The sequence below is a fragment of the Geotrypetes seraphini genome, chromosome 1 (assembly GCF_902459505.1).
Source record: "Geotrypetes seraphini chromosome 1, aGeoSer1.1, whole genome shotgun sequence".
Taxonomy (NCBI): Eukaryota; Metazoa; Chordata; class Amphibia; order Gymnophiona; family Dermophiidae; genus Geotrypetes; species Geotrypetes seraphini.
This window is the reverse complement of record NC_047084.1, coordinates 198,493,175-198,514,662: the sequence shown is the minus strand read 5'-3', so window position 1 is coordinate 198,514,662 and position 21,488 is coordinate 198,493,175. Positions and strand designations below refer to the sequence as shown.

The window sequence follows — 21,488 nt, the reverse complement described above, 5'->3', positions numbered from 1 at the left end:
TATCTCAGCATTACCGGTTGGATGTGGGGGCACATGCGGTGGATGTGTTTAGTGCTTCGGTTGTTGCGGAGGCGGCATTTGCTTCCCACCCAGATTGAGGATAGCTTTGCTACATTCCATTGGTCTCTGGATTCATCTGCTGCTGTTGCTAAGGAAGGAAAAATTTATGTTCTTACCTGTTAATTTTCTTTCCTTTAGATGCAGCAGATGAATCCAGAGCCCCTCCCTTTCTGGATATTGTATGTCAGTTGTTTCTTTTGCAACTTTCGAAGTTTGTTATTATTGATAGTTGTATTCTATATTATTGCCTTTTGAGATTCGTTATGGGAAAGAAGATTTTTACATGCTATGCCTATTGATGGTTACGGATGCTTGGGCAAGGAGCTGTAATGAAGATACAGGAGGAGTGCCAGCCAATAGAACCACCTGTTAATCAGTTTCTCTATCTCTGCCTGCTGGTAGATGTGTGCTATCCCCATTGGTCTCTGGATTCATCTGCTGCGTCCAAAGGAAAGAAAATTAACATGTAAGAACATAATTTTTCCTTCTAATAACATGGTCCAGAGATTCAATACTCTCTATTTCAGTTGTTCATGATTTATTTATTCTGGTTTTCAGTTTGTCTTTCCATTGATAGTTCAAGGAGAGGTATATTCAGATACAGTAGGTGTTTCTTTGTCTCCAAAGGAATTGCAATTGATGTAAGTTTATTTAGTAAGAAAATATTTAATAATAGTCATCTTCCAACTTAGCACCAAGAAAGCATTGAAAAACCATGAGATACAGGATCATTTTTAGAAGAAAAGTATTTCATGCTTGTAAATTTGTTCTATGTTTTCACAAGCATTGGAATTAATTTAGTTTCATAGTTACATATTCTGTATGTTTTCAGTATGTAGATACATATGCACATATTATACTATTCTTATAGCCCGTTACATTAACGGGTGCTAGAATATATGTGTGTGTGTCTGTCTTTCTTCCTCTCTCTCTCTCCTTAGCCGCTTTCTGTATTTCTGTCTTTTTTTCTTTCTTTCTTTTTCCTTGGCTGTCCACCACCACCCCTTGCCTGCTCCCCCTATCCATTCTCCCTTCCTTTTACCTCCCCTGTGTCCACCACCACCCGTTCACTGCTCCCCTTATCCAGCCCTTCTCCCTTTGTTTTACCTCTCCCCTGTCCATCATCACCTCTTTCCTGCTCCCCCTGTCCAACAGTAGGCCTCCCTTCCTTTTTCTTTCCCCCGTCCATCAGCACCTCTTCCCCTGTCCATCCCCGCTCCTCCTGTCCAACAGTACACCTACCTTCCTTTTTCTGCCCCCCCTGTCATCAGCACCTCTTCCCCTGTCCACCCCTTACCTCCTCTCGCGTCTGCCCTCCGCCAACAGCCGCCTCAAGCCACCATGGCCTGCAGGCGCCGACAGCCACCGCGCACCTGAAGCCGACAGCCGTCTTGCCTTGAAGCCCTCCTCCCTCTGCAGCCACCGCCAGCACCGCGCCGTGAAGCCCTCCTCCTGGCAGCTGCCGCTCCGCACCGCCGCGCGTGCCTGAACCCGACAGCCGCCTCTAACGTTTCCGCCATCCCTGCCACCACGGAACCAAAGGCATCCTGGAGTCCTGGTGTAGCGCATGTGCACTCTTGCCGCCACAGCCCGACAGATCAGGGAAACGCGGTAAGAGTGCGCATGCGCGCTTAGCATTTTATTATATAGATGCTTTCACTGTATAAATGTGTTTAGATGAGACCTACCACTTTGTAGTCATATTTTATTAATTATGCATATTTTATTTTATTTTTCTGATTTTATTTATTTATATACCACTTATAACCTAAGTGGTTTACATTCAGGTACTCAAAGCATATACAGTACTATCAAAGCATATACAGTACTATCTTGTTTGATTCATTTTTGATAGTTCCACTTTTTGCTATGATACATTTATGTTTTCATATTTTCTTTCAACGTTTATGCTTTTTATGTTATATTCTTTTTGTAGATAAATTGTGCTGCCAGTGGTCGCTTAAGCTTCAGGACGGCTGGTCAGACATGCAATCATCTCACAAAATCAAACATCAACAGTTCAAATGATCAGGAAAAATAAAATAATAGTAAGAATGGTCTTAACAAGGCTTTTAAACAGTTCCTTTTATTCTTTATGCAAAGGAATAATGACCTTGGGTGGAGCAGGTGGCTTCCAGTCCGATATTGGAGTTGAAAACAACTTCCATTCAACAACATTAAAAAGGCAGAAAAAAAAAAACCCTTATCTCAAGCTAAAACACTTTCAAATTAGCACAGTTCAGTTTCACTAGCAAGCCAAAGCATTCCTAGGTGCTTCCAGTGCTTTGCCACTTAAAGGCAAACAAACAAACAAAAAATATATATTGTGCCGCCAGCCGTTTCACCCACCTCTGGATGGCTGGACGGACACGTGGTTACTCATTCCATTGAGCCTCCAAATAATAGTCAGAATGGTCCAAGGCTTAAATTCAGTAATTTCTTTATTTTTCTTGCCCCCCAAAAACAGAACTTGACCACACACAGTGCTGTGGAGAATGCCAGTAATCCTTTACAATTTAAAATAATCCACTTCAGCTTAAAACAGGACAAAATAATCACTTTGAAAAGCAAACAGTATATATATTTAAAAAAAACCTCGTCTCTAGGGCAAACTGGAACAGCTTAGTAGAGGTCTCTCTCCCCTCTCTCTGCTGAAAGCAGGGTTTTACAAATCTCTCTCCCAGGTCTGGACAGGCAGGAGAGCTTATCATTCAAAATAGAGAATGACACGGGGAAAAAATCTGTCCCCATCACCGCCCCGTCCCCGGTCCACCATCCTCTGCACCGCCCCATCACCGTCACCGCCACTGCCATCCCATTCACCGCCCCGTCACCGTCCCCGCTGCATCCATATAAGCCTTAGTACTATAATATTTAGCTTATTCCTTTCTTATAAATCAAAGTTCCTGCTGCTGAACTAGAGAAAGAGATGTTCAGCTGGCAGGGCTTTGTTTATAAATTTTTATCAACACAACTAATATACTACTTTATCCTAAAGCAAAAAATAAATAAATAAATATAATTTTTTTTTCTACCTTTGTTGTCTGGTTTCTGCTTTCCACATCTTCTCATTCAATTCCTTCCATCCACTGTGTGTCTTCTCTGCGTCTTCCATTTGCTGTTACTGTGCCTCTCCCTTCACCCCCCCCCCCAATTGGTCTAGCACCCATCTTCTTCCCTCCGCTCCCCCATAGTCAGGCATCTGTCTTCTTCCCACTCTGTCTTCCACATTTCCCTTCAGGGTCTGTTCCTCTCCACCCTCCTTCAATGTCTGTCCTATTCCTTTCCACCACCACCCTTCCCTCCCTCCTTTACCATCTGTTCCTTTCTACCACCCTTCAGCTCCTCTCACGTGGCCTATCTATCTGCCTTCCTCCCTCTTATTTTCATGGCACGTTACAATGTAATTTGTGCAAGCCACTGGAGCCTGCGAGCTCGGTCCCTGTCCCATCCCCACAAACCATCTCGCTTCTGTGCTCCTATTTTCCCCATTTCTAATATCTCCCCTATGTATCTGCCATTGCCCCCCCCGTACCATCCCCATGGCATGTCCCCTTTATGTCTCTGTCCCTATGCCCCCTGCACATAATTTCCCCTCTTTCTGTTACCTTCCTGTGTCCAGATTTCCCCTATCTTCCTCTTCCATACCAGTGTGTCTCTTCTTTTCAACCCCATCTAGCTTTTTTCCCTCTTTCTCCCCCCCCCCCCCCCTGCTTCTAGCATCTGGCTCACCTGCCTGTCCTTTCATTTCTTTCCTGCTATGGGTTTTTCTTTCGGTCTTCATCCCCTTGGCCCAGAATCCTTTTCCCTTTAACTCCCTCCTTCCAGTTTGAGCCGGGAACACGAGCGATCGCACTGTCCCCGCAGCCACCACCCGCCTGCCCAATCGATCCTAGTGTTTAGCCAGCTCTCTCCCTTCTCCTCACCTTAGTTTGTAGGTTTTCTTTTTCGGCGACCTGCATGCTTTCCCAAAGAGCCACGCTCGCACGGCTGCTCGGTGTTCAATCTTCTGCTCTGCTGCAACTTCCTGTTTCCGGTTGCGTCAGAACAGAAGATCGAAACTGAGCAGCAGCAGGTGCGTGGCTCTTTGATAGTGTGTGGGTCGCCGAAAAAGAAAACCTACAAACTAAGGTGAGGAGAAGGGAGAGAGCTGGCTAAACACTAGGATCGATTGGGCAGGCGGGTGGTGGCTGCGGAGACCGCGCGATCTTCATGCCTCACTGCAGGGACAAGACCATTCACCGCTCCACGGGGCGGTGAATGACCTTGTCCCTGTCCCCGCAGCGACTGCTAGTTTTCGTTCCCCGTTTTGGCGGGTTACCCTCGGCTAAACGCGGTGGCCGCGGGTAAACCGCCACCGTGTCATTCTCTAATTCAAAACAAACAAAACAAAAGCTTCAGGGCCTAACTCTTTCTTAGGCTATGTGATGGGCACTAGTCCTTAATGGCTTTATCAGATAAGATTCAGGTTAGAGCAAATGGAGATAGCAGTAATCACCCAGCTGGCAAGTTTTCCCTTAGCCCGTACTGCAGAGATATCCGTGCTTCTATCCTATCCTCCACTCTAGGTAACAGCCACAACAAGTCTTCACAGTACACAAACAGTTCACTTTTAAAATTGAAAGAAAAACATTTACAGTTTCCAACCTTTTTGCTGGGCTAACAGTACCTCCATGGCTACTTCCTCCAACCTCATTCTGGGGATTACTTGCTCACTCCGGAATGACTTCCATGGGCTGGAGCTGTTCTAATGAGGACTACCCAATACTCTCAGCAGCTTCCAACATTTCTATGTCTGTTTTTTCCTGAAGGCTAGAACTTTCTCCCAAGTCCTTCCTCTGGCAAGCCTGCTGCCTGGGTTTGGGTTCCTCTCTCTTTCAACTCTCTTCTCACTCCCCTTTGTGTAGCAGGGCACACCCTGATAAGGCTTGCTTTTCCTCAAAGGTGCTTCCTCTGTATATTTAGTATGGTCATTAATCTCCAGGGATCCTGGTGTTGCTCTGTTTTCCTTCCCCTGGGAAACTGCAACCCAAGATCCGGGTTGACAACTAACCTCTTTCCTGTTAATGTGAAAGTTTTTACTTTTACCTACATCCCTGTAATTCTCTTGGGTTTGGGATGCCCTGGTACCTTCTGGGCAAGGAATATAGGTCCCTTTCTGGGTCTGCTTAGGGCACATGGGCATTACAGATGGCGCAGCGCTGTCCTGCCCATGACAATATATACACAAGTCATGTGAAAAAATTAGGATACCTCATGAAATATTCAGTTCTTTCTTATGAAATGTTCGTATATCAATGTCAAATCTTTTTTTTTCATTTATCTCTGGAAAAAAAGTGATATAATTGCAGATAAACTATAAAAAAATTTCCTTGATTTACTCATGAAACAAAAGATATCCACAAAAATATGTATTCTAACTTAGGAATACATTAGGACACCCTAATAGCTAGTGTAACCCCCTTTGACTGAAATAACTGCAGTGAGACGCATCTTGCCTCTGACATCGGTCTGAGGAAAGTTTGGCTCACTCCTCAATGCAGAATTCTTTTAGCTGTGAGATGTTTGAGGGGGTTTCTTGCATGTACAGCCCATTTCAAATCACCCCACAGCATTTCAATGGGATTAAGATCAGGGCTTTGACTCAACCACTCCAGGACTTTCCATTTCTTAGTTTTCAGCCAGTCCTTGGTGGATTTACTGGTATGTTTTGGGTCATTGCTATCATTTGGGTCATTGCAGAGTCCCATTCTGCTTCAGCTTTAATTTTCTTACACATGATCACACATGTTTCTCAAGCATCCTCTGATACACGGTAGAATTAATGGTGGATTCTAGGATTGTGAGATGGCCAGTTCCTGAAGCGGCAAAGCATCCCCATACCATGACACTTCCCCTCCATCCTTTACAGTTGGTATGAGGTTGTTTTCTTGGAATGCTGTATTTGGTGTACGCCAAATATGTCCTCTTTTCTGGTGTTCGAATAATTCAACTTTAGACTTATCTGTCCATAGAACACTATTCCAGAAGTCCTGGTGTTTATCTACATTCTCTCTGACAAACTTAGTTTTGCCTTGATGTTTCTCTTAGAGAGCAAAGGTTTCCTCCTCGCACACCTCCCATGCAAGTTAAATTTGTGCAGTCTCTTTCTGATTGTAGAGGCATGCACTTTAACATCAACAGTAGCAAGAGCCTGCTGTATGTCCCGTGATGGCATTTTAGGGTTTTTAGAGACTTCTTTTAGCATCTTGTGGTCTGCTATAGGGGTCAACTTGCTTGGATGGCCAGACCTGGGCATGTTGGCAGTTGTTTGGAAAGTCTTCCACTTGTACACTATTTTCCGGATCATGGAATGGCTAATGTCAAATCCTTTCGAGATCTTTTTAAATCCCTTACCAGACTTATAAGATACTACAATCTTCTTTCTGAAGGCCTCAGATAGCTCTTTTGATCTCACCATGGTGTTCATTCTCACCGCAGCAGTCATAAGCACACCAAACTAAATGTCTGAGGTTTAAGTAGGGCAAACCTCCTTCAAAATGCTGAGTAATGATGTTCTAATCACGTGCATCTGATGTGATACACCTGTGTGTGATTTGAGCCACTTTAAGGGGGAGGATATGTGGGGGTGTCCTAATTTATTCCTCAGTTAGAATACATATTTTTGGGATATCTTTTGTTTCATGAGTAAATCAAGGAAAATTTTTATTGTTTACCTGTAATTATATCACCTTTTTTTTCCAGAGATAAATAAAAAAAAAGATTTCACATCGATATGTGAACATTTCTTAAGAAAGAACTGAATATTTCATGGGGTGTCCTCATTTTTTCACATGACTATAGATATAGATATGTAGACAGTAAAGGCTTTCTCTAGATGTCTGATCTGAGGAAGAAGGGTTACCTTCGAAAGCATTAAAATTTAGTCCAATAAAAAAGGTATTTTTTTTCCTTTATGTTTTTGTTTTATTTCTACATATTATCTAGATAAATAGGTATCTCTTACCTTTCTGAGGGTACATTCCATAGTTTGTTGTAAAATGTAAAAAATAAGCAATTTGGATAAAATGTACAAATCTTCTGACAGATTGTAGCATCTGGTGCAAAAACACTTGTGATATTATCTCCCTCAAATTCTGTATTCTGATGAATATCCGACAAGCAATCTGTAGAAAATGAATGAATTAAACAAATTTGACTTTTGCAAACCAATGGTTTTATTAAAACATGATTTCTCCAAATATCATGCAGTGAACTATGTTGTGCTTAACTCTTTATAGTTCCTGGTCCAGATTCTATATACTAATGCCAAAATTGCACACACACATACAAATCTGTATGCAGTACCAGTTTGTGTGCACAACTTAATTAGTTAATAAGAAATTATTGGCACTGATTAGAATGTATATGTACAACTTTCTAAGCATATTCTATAAAGTAGTGCTTGTAAATTCCAATGCATGGATCTCAAAAAGGGGTGTTCTTAAAAGTCAGGTGCACCGTTATAGAATACACCTGATTCACACACAACTTTTAGATCTAGTTTTCATTTGTCTAAATGCTTGTGCCTAAATATTAGTCGTGCAGACAGGTATCATGTGTGATTCTATAAACTGTGCCTAATTTGAAAGGTGTTTTATAGAATCACACTATGTGCCAACCTTTTTGGCACCAATTTTATAGGTGACAAATATAGAATTTGGGTCTCTGTCTTAAAGCCAGAAGGCAATTCTTGTATGTCTATTTAAACTGTAAATTGCTTTTTAAATTCACAATTCATTCTTTAATGCAACAGGAAGAAAAGAATTTAAAGCACTTACAGGGGATAGGTAGGAAGGAAATACTGAGAGCTGCTCAGAGGCTAGGCCAAGCATAGAGCCTGGGAGCTGCAGAAAGATCAAAAAGGTAAGAGGCAGGACCCTTGGGGGATGCAGCAGTCTCATTAAGAGCCCCATGACTGTTATTGTGAGCAGGAGAGCAGAGAGATTAAGGCAGCATAAGGAACTGGTTAGGAAATGGTGTGTGGCTGCTGAGAGAAAAATTTCTCTGTCAGCTCTGGAGTTTCTGTGTGTGTGTAAGGAATGAATATTATTCAAATAATATTTTCTGTAAACGGTTGTTTTCATGAGAAATGCTGCAAATTAAAACTGTTTATGGGTTGTTGAGCTGAGGTGTGTAATGAGAAGGCTATGAAAGAGGATTACAGTTGAGTTTGTGTGAGTTGTGAATCAAGACCTTATCTGATACCCACTGGTTCTCATGATTTACTGAGAAAGCTAAATTAGGGGCTCCTTTTACTAAGCTGCGATAGCGTTTTTAGCGCGCACTCAGTGCGCGCAGAATTGCCGTATGCGCTAGATGCTAGTGCCAGCATTGAGCTGGCGTTAGTTCTAGCCACATAGCGTGGGTTTAGCAAAAGGAGTCCTAAGTTTGGAGTTATATTTATTTTTATTTATATTTCAAAGGAAAATTGATAAGAATTTTAAAAGTGTGTTTCAGAATTTAAACTGGATTTTTGTGACTCCTGTTGTAAAAAAATAAGTATTACCGTATTTTTCGCTCCATAAGATGCAATGTTTCGACCCCCAAAAAGGGGGTTTAAATAAGGGTGCTTGCCTGGGGGGGCTGCCTGGGAGGGGGAGCCCTGCTTGCTTTCCTGGAGGGGCTGCCAGGGAGGGGGAAGCTTGCATGCCTGGGGGGGTTGCCTGGGAGGGGGGGGAGGCCTTCTTGCTTGCCTGGGGGGGCTGCCTGGGAGTAGGAAACCTGCTTGCTTAGTGGGGGGGGGGCTGCCTGGGAGGAGGAGGCCTGCCTGTGTGCCTTGTCCCTACCTGCCTGCCAGCCACTAGGCCTGCCTGTCCTGTCCCTGTCTGCCCTGTGCCCTGTCCCGGCCTACCACTAGACCACCAGGGGGGGGGGGGACAGGATGCAAAGCTTGGCAAGGAGTGTGGGGTAGGTTCAGAATGTTTTTTTTCTTGTTTTCTTCCTCTAAATCTGGGGTGCGTCTTATGGTGAGGTACGTCTTATGGAGTGAAAAATATGGTAAGTACAGTATACCCCTGCGAATTTGCGGCCTGCGATTTGTGGACTCAGTAATTCACGGAATTTTCCCTCAGTTGGCATGCACTCTGCAGTGAGCTCAGCTCCTCCCCCTTCCCTTCTAGCAAACAGTCACGTGAGTACAGCTCCTCTCCTTTCCCTCGTGCACTGTGTCAGTCACACAGTGGAGGAGTTTCTTTCTTGCAAGCTCTGTCTTGCATCTGCCCCCAGTCGACCTTCTCTCCCACCACCCAGAACTCGAGGTAGTGCTGAGTATGCGAGTCTGACATAACGCAGTGGAAAGGGATAGGCTATAAGGTCCATAGGCCCACCAATTTTATCCAGTTCAGCATCAGCACTCCCTCTCCAGTGCCTGTCCCCTCTGAAACAACAGCTGTCTCCCGGAAACAGGAAGCAACCTCGGAAGAGGGCAGGACCCCAGAGAAGGGAATGATATGGGTGAAACAGAGGCGAGATTACAGTATTTGTGGTTTTTCAAAATTCATGGGGGCTACAGGAACGTAATCCCCATGAATTTTGAGGTAATACTGTACTAGAAAATAGAGAATTTTAATCCCTTCACTGAGAAAGACCATTGATTCAACTCAGATTGCCTAATATTATTGGTGTTTAAAGCAAATGTTTTACATTTAATTTAGTATTCAGCTGCTTTTTTTCTGCTACAGTGTTGGAGTGCATTCATGCAGCCTTTTCTGATTACTAATGTGCTGCAATCTTAACCAGTATACACATCTGTGTGAAGCTTAGAGAATCTGAAACTAATTTTTTTGAAAGCTAAATGTTCTTTTGAGAACTGAAGGTATAATACCTTAAAAAAGATCTTATCTTAGAATACTAAAATTTCTGTGGTACAGAGTTGTGTCCGGTCAGTAATTCTATACTAACAGACTCTATGGGGAACATTCTCAAATCTGACAGGCCGCAATTGCAGCCACTACTGTAACAATTTCAAAAAGGCGAGACATTCTTAAAAAACCGCACATGCAAATGAGGTTCATGTGTGTGGGGGGAGCACTAGATTTGCATGTGCCAATCACTGGCGATAGCGATCAATACATGCACAAAATAAATGCACAAATTAAAAAATAAACAAAGACCCCAAATCTAAGATCAACAGGAGGGATGTCCACTCCCTCCCACCACTGCTGTCAAGCAACTCCCCATCCCGCCAGGCAGTGGGAAGGATGCCCACTCCCTCTCACTGCTACTGCAAAGCAAACCCCTCTGACACCCCCTCCCTGGGCCACTGCCATACCCCCTGATGACCCCTCCACCCAACCACCCTCTTACCTTGTTTACGAAGGCCGGCTGTTGGGATGCCATCTACCTCCAGCCATCAGGCCTGCCTCTTCAAAATGATGGGCCTTCTCCTCCCCGGTGCATCCTGGGATGCATCATAGGAGGGAACTTAAGCAACATGGGCCAATCAGAGCCTTAGGCTCCTCCCCGGTACATCTATGAAAAGGCCTAAAGCTCTGATTGGCCCAGATGCCATGGGAGAATTTTCCTTGATAAGTCATAACATATCTTTATTAAGATTCAGTATTCAACACATTTTGCTATTGCTTCTTTGCTGCTAATGTTCTTTATTGTGTGTTTTTAATGTGGGGCTTGCCTTGAGCAATGATAAAATGGAAACATGCCATTAAAACAAAATGACTTATAAGGAAATACACTTTGTTGGAGTGATGTTCAACACTAACTAGCTAAATTTGACCAGACAAATCTAGATGTTGCTGTAGGACATCCTTTTGCAGCCACCATCTAGCTTCCCTCCCATTACTTGATAGAAATATTAAAAAAAGTTCCCCTAGCCATATTCCTCCCTCCCTCCCAGAACCTAATATTAAACAGAAATGTTTCATCAAGGCCCCCCTCCCTCCTAGACAACTTCTCTGTCTCAAAAAGTATTATGTTTATGTTTATTGAGAGTTTCTATACTGCTACTATTAACCCCTATTGCCCCCAACTCTACTACAATCAACCTCAAGCAAAACCACATTCCTCTCTTGCTGGTTCACCTTCCAAAGCTGCTGTGAAAATAACTTTGTACCACAGTACACTGTGTCTACATCTAAAAGTACAGAGTAAAAGATCGTGTGTAAAGAGCCATCCAGTCTGCCTATTAAAGTGGTCACGGCTGCATGAGCTGATCTGAAATGTAACCACCACGTGTATTTTCCTGCCCTGGCCTAACGTGCCTGCATATACTGTATGTGGAGAGGCAATTTTCAATCTGTTTACCCTTGTAAATAGTGTTTAATAATGTCCCTTCTTACTGGAGCTCCTTTATATATGAGAACTAATCCCAATGTTAATATTGAAATGCCAAAGAAAATATAGAGCTAATTTTACTAAAGCGTATTAATGGATTTAGTGTGCACTCAGTGGTGTAGTAAAGGGGGAGGGCGGACCTCCCTGGGCGCCGTCTTGGTGGTGGCGCCAGCACCCATTCTCCTCTATGTCTCCCTGCTCCTTCCTGATCCCCCCCTGCCGCGCATGTGCGCCCCTTTCCCTCGTACCTCTTTAATTTTCCCGGGGGTGAGCATCATCATGAATTTGTTGCTCGTGTCGGCTCTCTCTGACATCACTTCTGGCTTCCGTGCCTAGGAAGTGACATCAGAGGGTGAGTCGACACACTGCGGGCAGCAGGTCTGTGATGCTGCTCGCGCCGGGAAAATTAAAGAGGTACGGGGGAAAGGAAGAGGGCGCACATGTGTGTGTGTGTGGGGGGAGGGGCTGAGAAGAAGTGGGAGATGGAAAAGAGGGTGAGGGATGGGCACCACTACCCCGGGCGCCACTTACTCACCCTCGCTACGCCACAGTTAGCAAGCGCTAAATGCTAAGCAGCCCATTTTATTCCTAAGGGATTCTGAGTGTTTAGCATATCTTAATAAAAGGGGCCCACAATTTAAAGGGCTCCTTTTACTAAGTTGCGCTGGTGTTTTTAGGGTTCAAAGTCTTAAGCACGCGAGACAGACGCTCACCGACAAACGAGCACCGACAATTCAGTGCAAGACTTCAGCGTGCCGCAGAAAAACCTTCTTTTTAAAGGGCTCCGACGGGGGTGTTGGTGGGGAACCCCCCCACTCTACTTAATAGGGATTGCACTGCTGTGTTGGGGGGGTGTAACCCCCCCACATTATACTGAAAACTTAACTTTTTAGTTAAGTTTCCAGTATAATGTGGGGTTCAACCCCCCCAAAAAACCCCTAACGCCAGCGCGATCACTATTAAGTAAAGTGTGTGTGTGGAGGGGTTCCCCACCAACACCCCCCCGTCGGAGCCCTTTAAAAGAAGGTTTTTCTGCGGCTCGCTGAAGTCTTGCGCTGAATTGTTGGCGTTCGTTTGTCGGCGTGCTTTTGTCCCATTGCCGTTTTTAGTGCACGCAAAGATTAGCGCACGCTGGCCAAAATATTACCACCTGCTTAAAAGGAGGTGGTAGCGGCTAGCACATGCGGCAATTTAGCCCGTGCTAATCCGCGCGTTAAGGCCCTAACACACCTTTGTAAAAGGAGCCCAAAGTGAAAACAAATAAATATTTACCAATGTTTGAAAGCCCACAGACTTGTAGGGAGAATCCAGTTACAACATTATCAAGTAACCTTATTCTGGTAGGAGTTCCTTTTTTGCTGTATTTTAAGTAGCATTTATTTCTGAATGAAAAAGAAAAGTAATATATTTATATCATTCCAAATAACAATATGAAATTTTGTTTTTACTTTACAAGAGCAGTGGAGGACAAAATACTTGTGTACAAAAATACATCCTTCACCTATCTTATAACTAAACTTTGAACATGCAGCAAACTTTTTTGGAGTGTAGATAGTTAGAAGCATATTCTTCTGATTCCCCATACTAGCTTAGTGAATAGAGTTCATTTTTCACAACAGTAAGGCCCTTATTGCAAAAGTTCTATTCATGTTTTCAGTGTCTGAAAACCAGCATTTAGACATCCATATTGCATGGGCTTCCAAATTTCAATTTTATAAAGCCAGGATATGAACATCTAACTGCAGACCATCTTTATGGCAAGGAGTGTGATCTGGGCATATTTTGGGTGGAACTAGAAAAGAGCCAAAATATGGATGTCTAAGTCCGACTTCAGAAGGGGAAGGGATGTCTGTCCGAAACGATGGACCTTGTTATTTAGACCTGGTAAGCAGCCCGTCCAGGTTGTAGAAAAGTGCTCCGATTGTGCAGTGCATTTAAGAGAAGTCATAGTAGGTATTTGTCTGTTCCCTTGAGGATGCACAATAAAAAATAAATAAATTATAAAGAACTTCAGTGGGATTTTAATCAGTATTCTTTCATACTAGGGCTGCTGCTCTAACCATTGGACTATTCCTCTTTGTGGCTATTTTATATAAAACTGATGTTCCTATGCTGCCACAGAACCTAAGGCCTGACTGCCTGGGTAGGCCCGCTCTTGCTATCAGTACCTGGATAGGGGACCACTAGGGAATAGCAGGTGCTGCAGGGTTCTATGTTGGGCAGCTGCAGCTTCGTGAAGCCAAACACTGCATGGGAAAAGGCAATAGCAAACCACTTCCGTACTCTGCCTTGAAAACATCACAGCAAGGATTCCTCACTGTGCATGCAGCCATGGCTCAGTGGTTGACTCGGAGGCATACACACACATGCTACCAAAATGACCTTCATGCCCTGTTCATAGTTTGAATGTTTCAGTTTTTAAAATGGATGTTTATGCTGGATGCAACCAATGCAAGGATGTTCATTGCTCAGAACATGCCGTACATTGACAGATCCGGGAAGGAGTAAAATGCGCATCTCATGGATCTAAAACCGCACATCCTTAAAAAATCTGAGGTCCATGCCACTTGTAGTTTCTGGCTCTGACAGACCTCTAAGACATTTTAGCTCTGACGGATCCTAATGCTTTTCCCTCCCTATGCTGAGACTAGCGGCAAAACTTTTGCCCTGACGTCTGTGCCACTTTTAGTCTCAGCATAGGGAGGGAAAAGCATTAGGATCCATCAGCGACTAAAATGTCATAGAGGTCTGTCAGAGCCAGAGAGTAAAAGTGGCGCAGATCTCAGATTTTTAAGGATGTGCATTGTGCAGTTCAGATCCGTGAGATCCGCGAGGTCAGATGCACTGCAGACCTTTGCACACATTTTTTAACCCCCACCCCCCCCAAACCTAGCTAGTTGCCATCCAGTGTCATATCACGGCGGCTCTCAGAATCAGTGCGAAGGGAGAGATCTGGAGGAAGGGACTATCGGGCTAATTAGCAAAAGCCATGGTGCGCCTCCTCCCTCCTTAGCCATTAGGGAAGGCAGAGCCGGGGGCCTGAGCTGCAGGGAAAGCGATGGAATAAGGATCTGGGTAAAACAAGCTAAAAGGCGGGCTTGTCAATGCACGGACCTCAGATTTTTAAGGACGTGCGGTTTAAGATCCGTGAGGTTTGCATTTACCCCTTCCCGACAGATCCTGGCCTAAAATACTATCACCACCACCAATGTACCAATTTGGATGTGCTTATTCTGAGCTGGATGTCCTTTCTAAAATGCCTTTCCACAGGTCAGAGTGAAACAGACTGATACTGTGTAGCCTCGGAATATAAAAATTATTCAGAAAGAAAGATACCCTACAGTGCCTGGCAGAAACCCAAATAGTAGCTACATTCTATGCTACCGATCCAGGGCGAGCAGTAGTTTCCCCCATGTCTGTCCTGTCTGAATAGCAGATTATGTGCAGAGTTGATTAAACATGCAAAGTAAACAAACTCTACAGAGCTACCAAACACTGCACCTAACCTAATATTTACCGATCATAAAGTTCAGTGCTCTAGAGATTACAAATTAAAATATCAATCTCAAATAAGTTTCAACAAATGTAAGAGGCTAGCGCTTTTGCAACTTTGTCTCTTATCTATTTCATATGTATCAAAACAAACATAGCAGTTTGTGAAACATTAATAGCTTGTTATATATAGGCAGGTCTTGTTTTGGTTATTGTTATTAAAAGGGTAATTTTATTGCCCGTGTCTGCTGCTGTCAAGACACATAGTTGCATATGTTTGCACACATTTACATCATATAAACTAGAGTGGACTTCGACGTCAACTCCAGTAGATGGAAAGTAAGGACAGTGCTAGGCGGACTTCGACGTTAACTCCAGTAGATGGAAAGTAAGGACAGTGCTAGGCGGACTTCAACGTCAACTCCAGTAGACGGAAAGTAAGGACAGTGCTAGGTGGACTTCGACGTCAACTCCAGTAGATGGAAAGTAAGGACAGTGCTAGATGGACTTCAACGTCAATGGAAAGTAAGGACAGTGCTAGGCGGACTTCGACGTCAATGAAAAGTAAGGACAGTGCTAGGCGGACTTCGACGTCAGTGAAAAGTAAGGACAGTGCTAGGTGGACTTCGACGTCAACTCCGGTAGATGGAAAGTAAGGACAGTGCTAGGTGAACTTCTACGTCAATGGAAAGTAAGGACAGTGCTAGGCGGACTTCGACGTCAATGGAAAGTAAGGACAATGCTAGGCGGACTTTTAGAGTATACATCCCAGAAATATCAAAGACAGACCATAGGTGAGTAATTTAACATAGTAACATAGTAGATGACAGCAGATAAAGACCCGAATGGTCCATCCAGTCTGCCCAACCTGATTCAATTTAAATTTTTTAATTTTTTTCTTTGCTATTTCTGGGCAAGAATCCAAAGCTCTACCCGGTACTGTGCTTGGGTTCCAACTGCCGAAATCTCTGTTAAAATCTACTCCAGCCCATCTACACCCACCTGCCACTGAAGCCCTCTCCAGCCCATCCCCCACCAAACGGCCATACACAGACACAGACCATACAAGTCTGCCCAGTACTGGCCTTAGTTCAATATTTAATATTATTTTCTGATTCTAGATCATCTGTGTTCATCCCACGCTTCTTTGAACTCAGTCACAGTTTTACTCTCCACCACCTCTCTCGAGAGTGCATTCCAGGCATCCATCACCCTCTCCGTAAAGTAGAATTTCCTAACATTGCCTTTGAATCTACCACCCCTCAACCTCAAATTATGTTCATTTTCCTTTCTCTGGAAAATATTTTGTTCTACGTTAAAACCCTTCATGTATTTGAACGTCTGAATCATATCTCCCCTGTCCCTCCTTTCCTCTAGCGTATACATATTCAGGGCTTCCATTCTCTCCTCATACGTCTTCTGGTGCAAGCCTCCTATCATTTTCGTCACCCTCCTCTGGACCACTTCAAGTCTTTTTATGCCCTTTGCCAGATACGGTCTCCAAAACTGAACACAATACTCCAAGTGGGGCCTTACCAATGACCTATACAGGGACATCAACACCTTCTTCCTTCTACTGGCTACGCCTCTCTTTATACAGCCCAGCATCCTTCTGGCAGCAGCCACTGCCTTGTCACACTGTTTTTTCGCCTTTAGATCTTCGGACACTATCACCCCAAGGTCCCTCTCCCCGCCGTGCATATCAGCTTCTCTCCTCCCAGCATATACGGTTCCTTCCAATTATTAATCCCCAAATGCATTACTCTGCATTTCTTTGCATTGAATTTTAGTTGCCAGGCATTAGACCATTCCTCTAACTTTTGCAGATCCTTTTTCATATTTTCCACTCCCTCTTCGGTGTCTACTCTGTTACAAATCTTAGAATCATCTGCAAAAAGGCACACTTTTCCTTCTAACCCTTCAGCAATGTCACTCACAAACATATTGAACAGGATCGGCCCCAGCACCGAACCCTGAGGGACTCCACTACTCACCTTTCCTTCCTCCGAGCGACTTCCATTAACCACCACCCTCTGGCGTCTGTCCAACAGCCAGTTTCTAACCCAGTTCACCACTTTGGGTCCTAACTTCAGCCCTTCAAGTTTGTTCAACAGTTTCCTATGAGGAACTGTATCAAAGGCTTTGCTGAAATCTAAGTAAATTACATCTAGCATATGTCCTCGATCCAGCTCTCTGGTCACCTAATCAAAAAATTCAATCAGGTTCGTTTGGCACGATTTACCGTTTGTAAAGCCATGTTGCCTCGGATCCTGTAACCCATTAGATTCAAGGAAGTACACTATCCTTTCTTTCAGCAACACTTCCATTATTTTTCCAACAACTGAAGTGAGGTTCACCAGCCTGTAGTTTCCTGCTTCATCCCTGTGACCACTTTTGTGAATAGGGACAACATCCGCTCTCCTCCAATCCCCAGGAACCACTCCCATCTCCAGAGATTTGTCTCCCGTCTCCAGAGATTTTATATCACATTCATTGCTGGTTTAATTATGAATTGTACAACGCTTTGAATTTTATGTTAAGCGTTTCATCAAATTTTAATAAACTATGAAACTATAAACTGGGCAGACTGGATGGGTTCCGGAACAATATGAGCATGTTGCTGCAGAGAGATTTAACGCTCTAAAAAAATTACAAAAATTTGGGAGCCATTGGAGTCTTATAGCCATGCGCCTTTTAAACCATAATGATTTCTTTAAGGTGTACATCCATACTGTCCTTTTTGATATATTCATGAAAGTATTAATGATCATTAATAATTTTAAATGTTAATCTACTGTTTATTTTATTGTGTTTGTTTTTATCTTTTGTTTATACATATGATCTATATTATATTGTATTGTATTTACATATGTATGATTTCTTCTTTAAATACTAATAAAAATGATTGAAATTGAAGTCTTTATCTGCTATCATTTACTATGGTACTATGTTATCCATTTCAGTGTTTTTTTTCATAAAGTATATACAGTATATAGTCACTGTTATTGTGCCTCTCCCCACCCCCATCCCCTTGCAAGGCTAGACCTGTTCTCTTATAACTGGCTGCAGAGCCTATGAGAAGGTAGCTTTGATAGGAAATCAGAGCAAAAAAGGAAGAGTATATAGATCCTTACATAGAAACTACACCCTAATATCACACTTAAATCACAACCAAACAGAAACAGACACTCACCAAATATAAAATGTATACCTGCTCGCCAAATACCTATTAGATTTCATCTTGATCTACTACCGAAAAGGATGTGAGCTAAATCCAAACCCCTATTGATAATGAGGTGTGATCTATATAAATAAACACCAATAAAGTAAAATAAAAGTAACAAAAAATTAGAAACAGAAATGTGCAGACTAAACTGAACTGAAAGAACTCAAAACATGAAATTGCTGATCTGCTGTTAGTGATCTTTAACCTATCACTAAAATCATCTGAATTACCTGAAGATTGGAGAGTGGCTAATGTTACACCGATTTTTAAAAAGGGTTCCATTGGTGATCCAGGAAATTAGACTGGTGTGCCTGACTTACTGTATACTGTATACTCGAATATAGGAGAAGATTTTTGGATCAAAAAAATGGACCAAAAATTGGGGTCTCCTCCTTTATTCGGGTCATCCCCAATGACCACCCAACACCCTCCTGGACTTCCTGAAGGCCTGCCATTAGGGCTGGGACAGGAGGGATCCCTCCCATCTCCTGCCCCGGCCGACACTAACAATTATCACCCTCCCTCCCTTGTGTACCTTTTCCCTGGTGGTCCAGTGGTGTATCCCGCGCTGAACCACTCCTGCCGATTTTAAAGCTAGTAGCCAGCACGCAGAAGCAAGTTTTTTGTGCTCTCGGCTGGCCCTGCACTGCTCCTTGATAGGCTTCCGCCAGTTCTCACAGGACTCGCGGTTCTTGTGGCAGCCTATCAAGGAACAGTGCAGGGCCAGCCGGAAGTATGAAAAGCTCACTTCTGCATGACGGCCCAGGATCGCCACTGGCTACTTGCTTTGAAATCGGCAGGAGGGGTTCAACGCAGGATACACCGCTGGACCACCAGGGAAAAGGTACGCAAGGGAGGGAGGGTAGTAATTGTTAGTGTCAGCCAGGGCAGGAGATGGGAGGATCCCTCCTGTCCCAGCCTACCACTAGATGGTTTCAGTTAAGGGGAAGGGTTAATTCCCTGACTGGGTTGGAGGGCAGAGGGAAGTACAGGACAATCAACCAATTGTGATATCACTGATGAGGTTGGCTCTTTTTGGTAGGAAGAGCGTATAGGGAAGGAAGGTGGGGCAGGGTGCAGAGCCTGGCAGGGAAGGGGGCTTGGTTCAGAGCCTGGTAGGGAATGAGACTGAGTGCACAGCCTTGCACGGCAGGGAGGGAAGGGGGCTGGGTGCAGAACTTGGCAGGGGAGGTCGTGAGGGAGGGGACACTGGGTGCAGATCCTGGCAAGGCATGACACTTGAATATTAAGCCCACGTTTTATATTCGAGTCAACCATTTTTCCTCCTTTTGGGGGGAAAAATGGGAGTATCGAAATATTCGGATTGATTTATATTCAAGTATACATGGTAAGTACTGGGAAAAATAGTTGAAACCATTATAAAAATTAAAATTATGGAACACATAGACAAACATGTTTTAATAAGACAGAGTCAGCATGGGTTCAGCCAAAGGTGGTCTGCCTCACTAATTTGCTGCATTTTTTTAAATGTGTGAATAAAATATGAATAAAAGAGAGCCGGTTTATGAAGTATATCTAGATTTTCAGAAAGTACCTCATGAGAGGCTCCTGAGAAAATTAGAGTCATGGGATAGGAGGTAATATTTTCTTGTGGATTAGGAATTGGTTATTGGACAGAAAACAGACGGTAGGTTAAGTGGCCATTTTTCTCAATGGAGGAGGGTAAATAGTGGTGTCCTGCAGGGATCTGTACTGGGACCGGTGCTATTTAACTTATTTATAAATGATCTGGAAACTGGAATGATGAATAAAATGATTAAATTTGCCAATGACACTAAGCTGTTCAAAGTTGTTAAAACGGTTGCAGACTGAAAAATTGAAAGCAGACCATAACAAATTGGAAGACTGGGCATCTAAATGGCAGATGAAATTTAATGTGGGCAAATGCAAAGTGATGCACATTAAAAAGAATAATCCAAATCATAGTTATCAGATGCTAGGGTCCACCTTAGGAGTCAAAGCCCAAGAAAAAGATCTAGAGTAAGTGTTATTGTAAATAATATGTGGCGATGGTCAAAAAAGCAAACAACATAATTTGAGGTTGAGGGGTGCTAGATTTAAAGGCAATGTTAGGAAATTCTACTTTATGGAGAGGGTGGTGGATGCTTGGAATATGCTCCCAAGACAGGTGGTCGAGAGTAAAACTGTGACTGAGTTCAAAGAAGCGTGGGATGAACACAGAGGATCTAGAATCGGAAAAAAATTGAACTAAGGCCAGTACTAGGCAGACTTGCACGTTCTGTGTCTGTATATGGCCATTTGGTGGAGGATGGGCTGGGGAGGGTGTAGATGTCTGGGAGGGTGTAGATGGGCTGGAGTAGGTTTTAACGGAGATTTCGGCAGTAGGAACCCAAGTACAGTACCGGGTAGAGCTTTGGATTCTTGCCCAGAAATAGCTAAGAAGAAAAAATAAAAAAATTTAAATTGAATCAGGTTGGGCAGACTGGATGGACCATTCGGGTCTTTATCTGCCGTCATCTACTAAGTTACTATGTATGTTACTATAAGATACTAGGAATTATTAGAAAAGGTATGGCAATTAAGACTAAGATTGTTATTATGCCTCTGTGCAATATCATCTTGAGTATTATATTCAATTCTGGTTGTCCTATCTCAAAAAAATATATAGTTGAATTAGAAAAGGTTCAAAGAAGAGCAACCAAGGTGGTAAAGGGGATGAAACTTCTTTTGTATGGGGAAAGACTAAAGAGATCAATGCTCTTCAGCTTGAATAAGAGACGGCTGAGGGGAGATATGATTGAAGTTTACAAAATCCTGAATGGTATAGAATAGGTACAAGTTAATTGAGTTTTTACTCTGTTAAAAATTACATAGATAAGCTATATGAGTAAATTTGAAATCATAAAAAAGAATTTAAAACCACACCTGAAGGATTATCTTATAAAGAATATATTGACATCTTTTCTGATGGACTATAAGAATATTGTCAAACAAATTGAAGTTTGAATTAGCTTTTTAAGTATAATAAAAGGCATCCTTAGATATATGAAATCAAGAGAAAAAAGAAAAAGAAGAAAAAAAGGGAAAATAGAAGAAAAAAAGAAAGAAGGGAGAAATGAGAAGAAAAGAAAAAAGAAGAAAACATTGTAATGTACCTTTTGTATAATGATCTCAAAATAATAAAAATATATAAAAACAAACAAACTGTAAAACAACAAATGCATTTCTGTTTTTGTTTTATCACAAATACATTTCTTTTTCTGACATAAGTTTTATTGTTTTACAATTTTCTTTGTTTTTAGCATAAATCATGTTTTATTGGTGCACTATCAGTAAAAACACAATACAGCACAACAGTACAACAAGGTCGAGATCACCAAACGTACAACCAAACAAT

At 42.8% G+C, this 21,488-nt stretch overlaps 1 protein-coding gene across 1 annotated transcript in view; it reads right to left on the bottom strand.

Annotated features, from left to right (window-relative positions):
• Positions 1-21,488, bottom strand: part of LOC117366873 (plasma kallikrein-like) — a 96,370-nt gene that overhangs the window by 34,106 nt on the left and 40,776 nt on the right. The window contains exons 5-6 of the mRNA XM_033958846.1: positions 12,664-12,773; positions 7,067-7,226 (exon numbers count right to left, since the gene is read on the bottom strand). Of these exons, the coding sequence (XP_033814737.1) occupies positions 7,067-7,226; positions 12,664-12,773 (270 nt within the window). The remainder of the gene's footprint in view (positions 1-7,066; positions 7,227-12,663; positions 12,774-21,488) is intronic.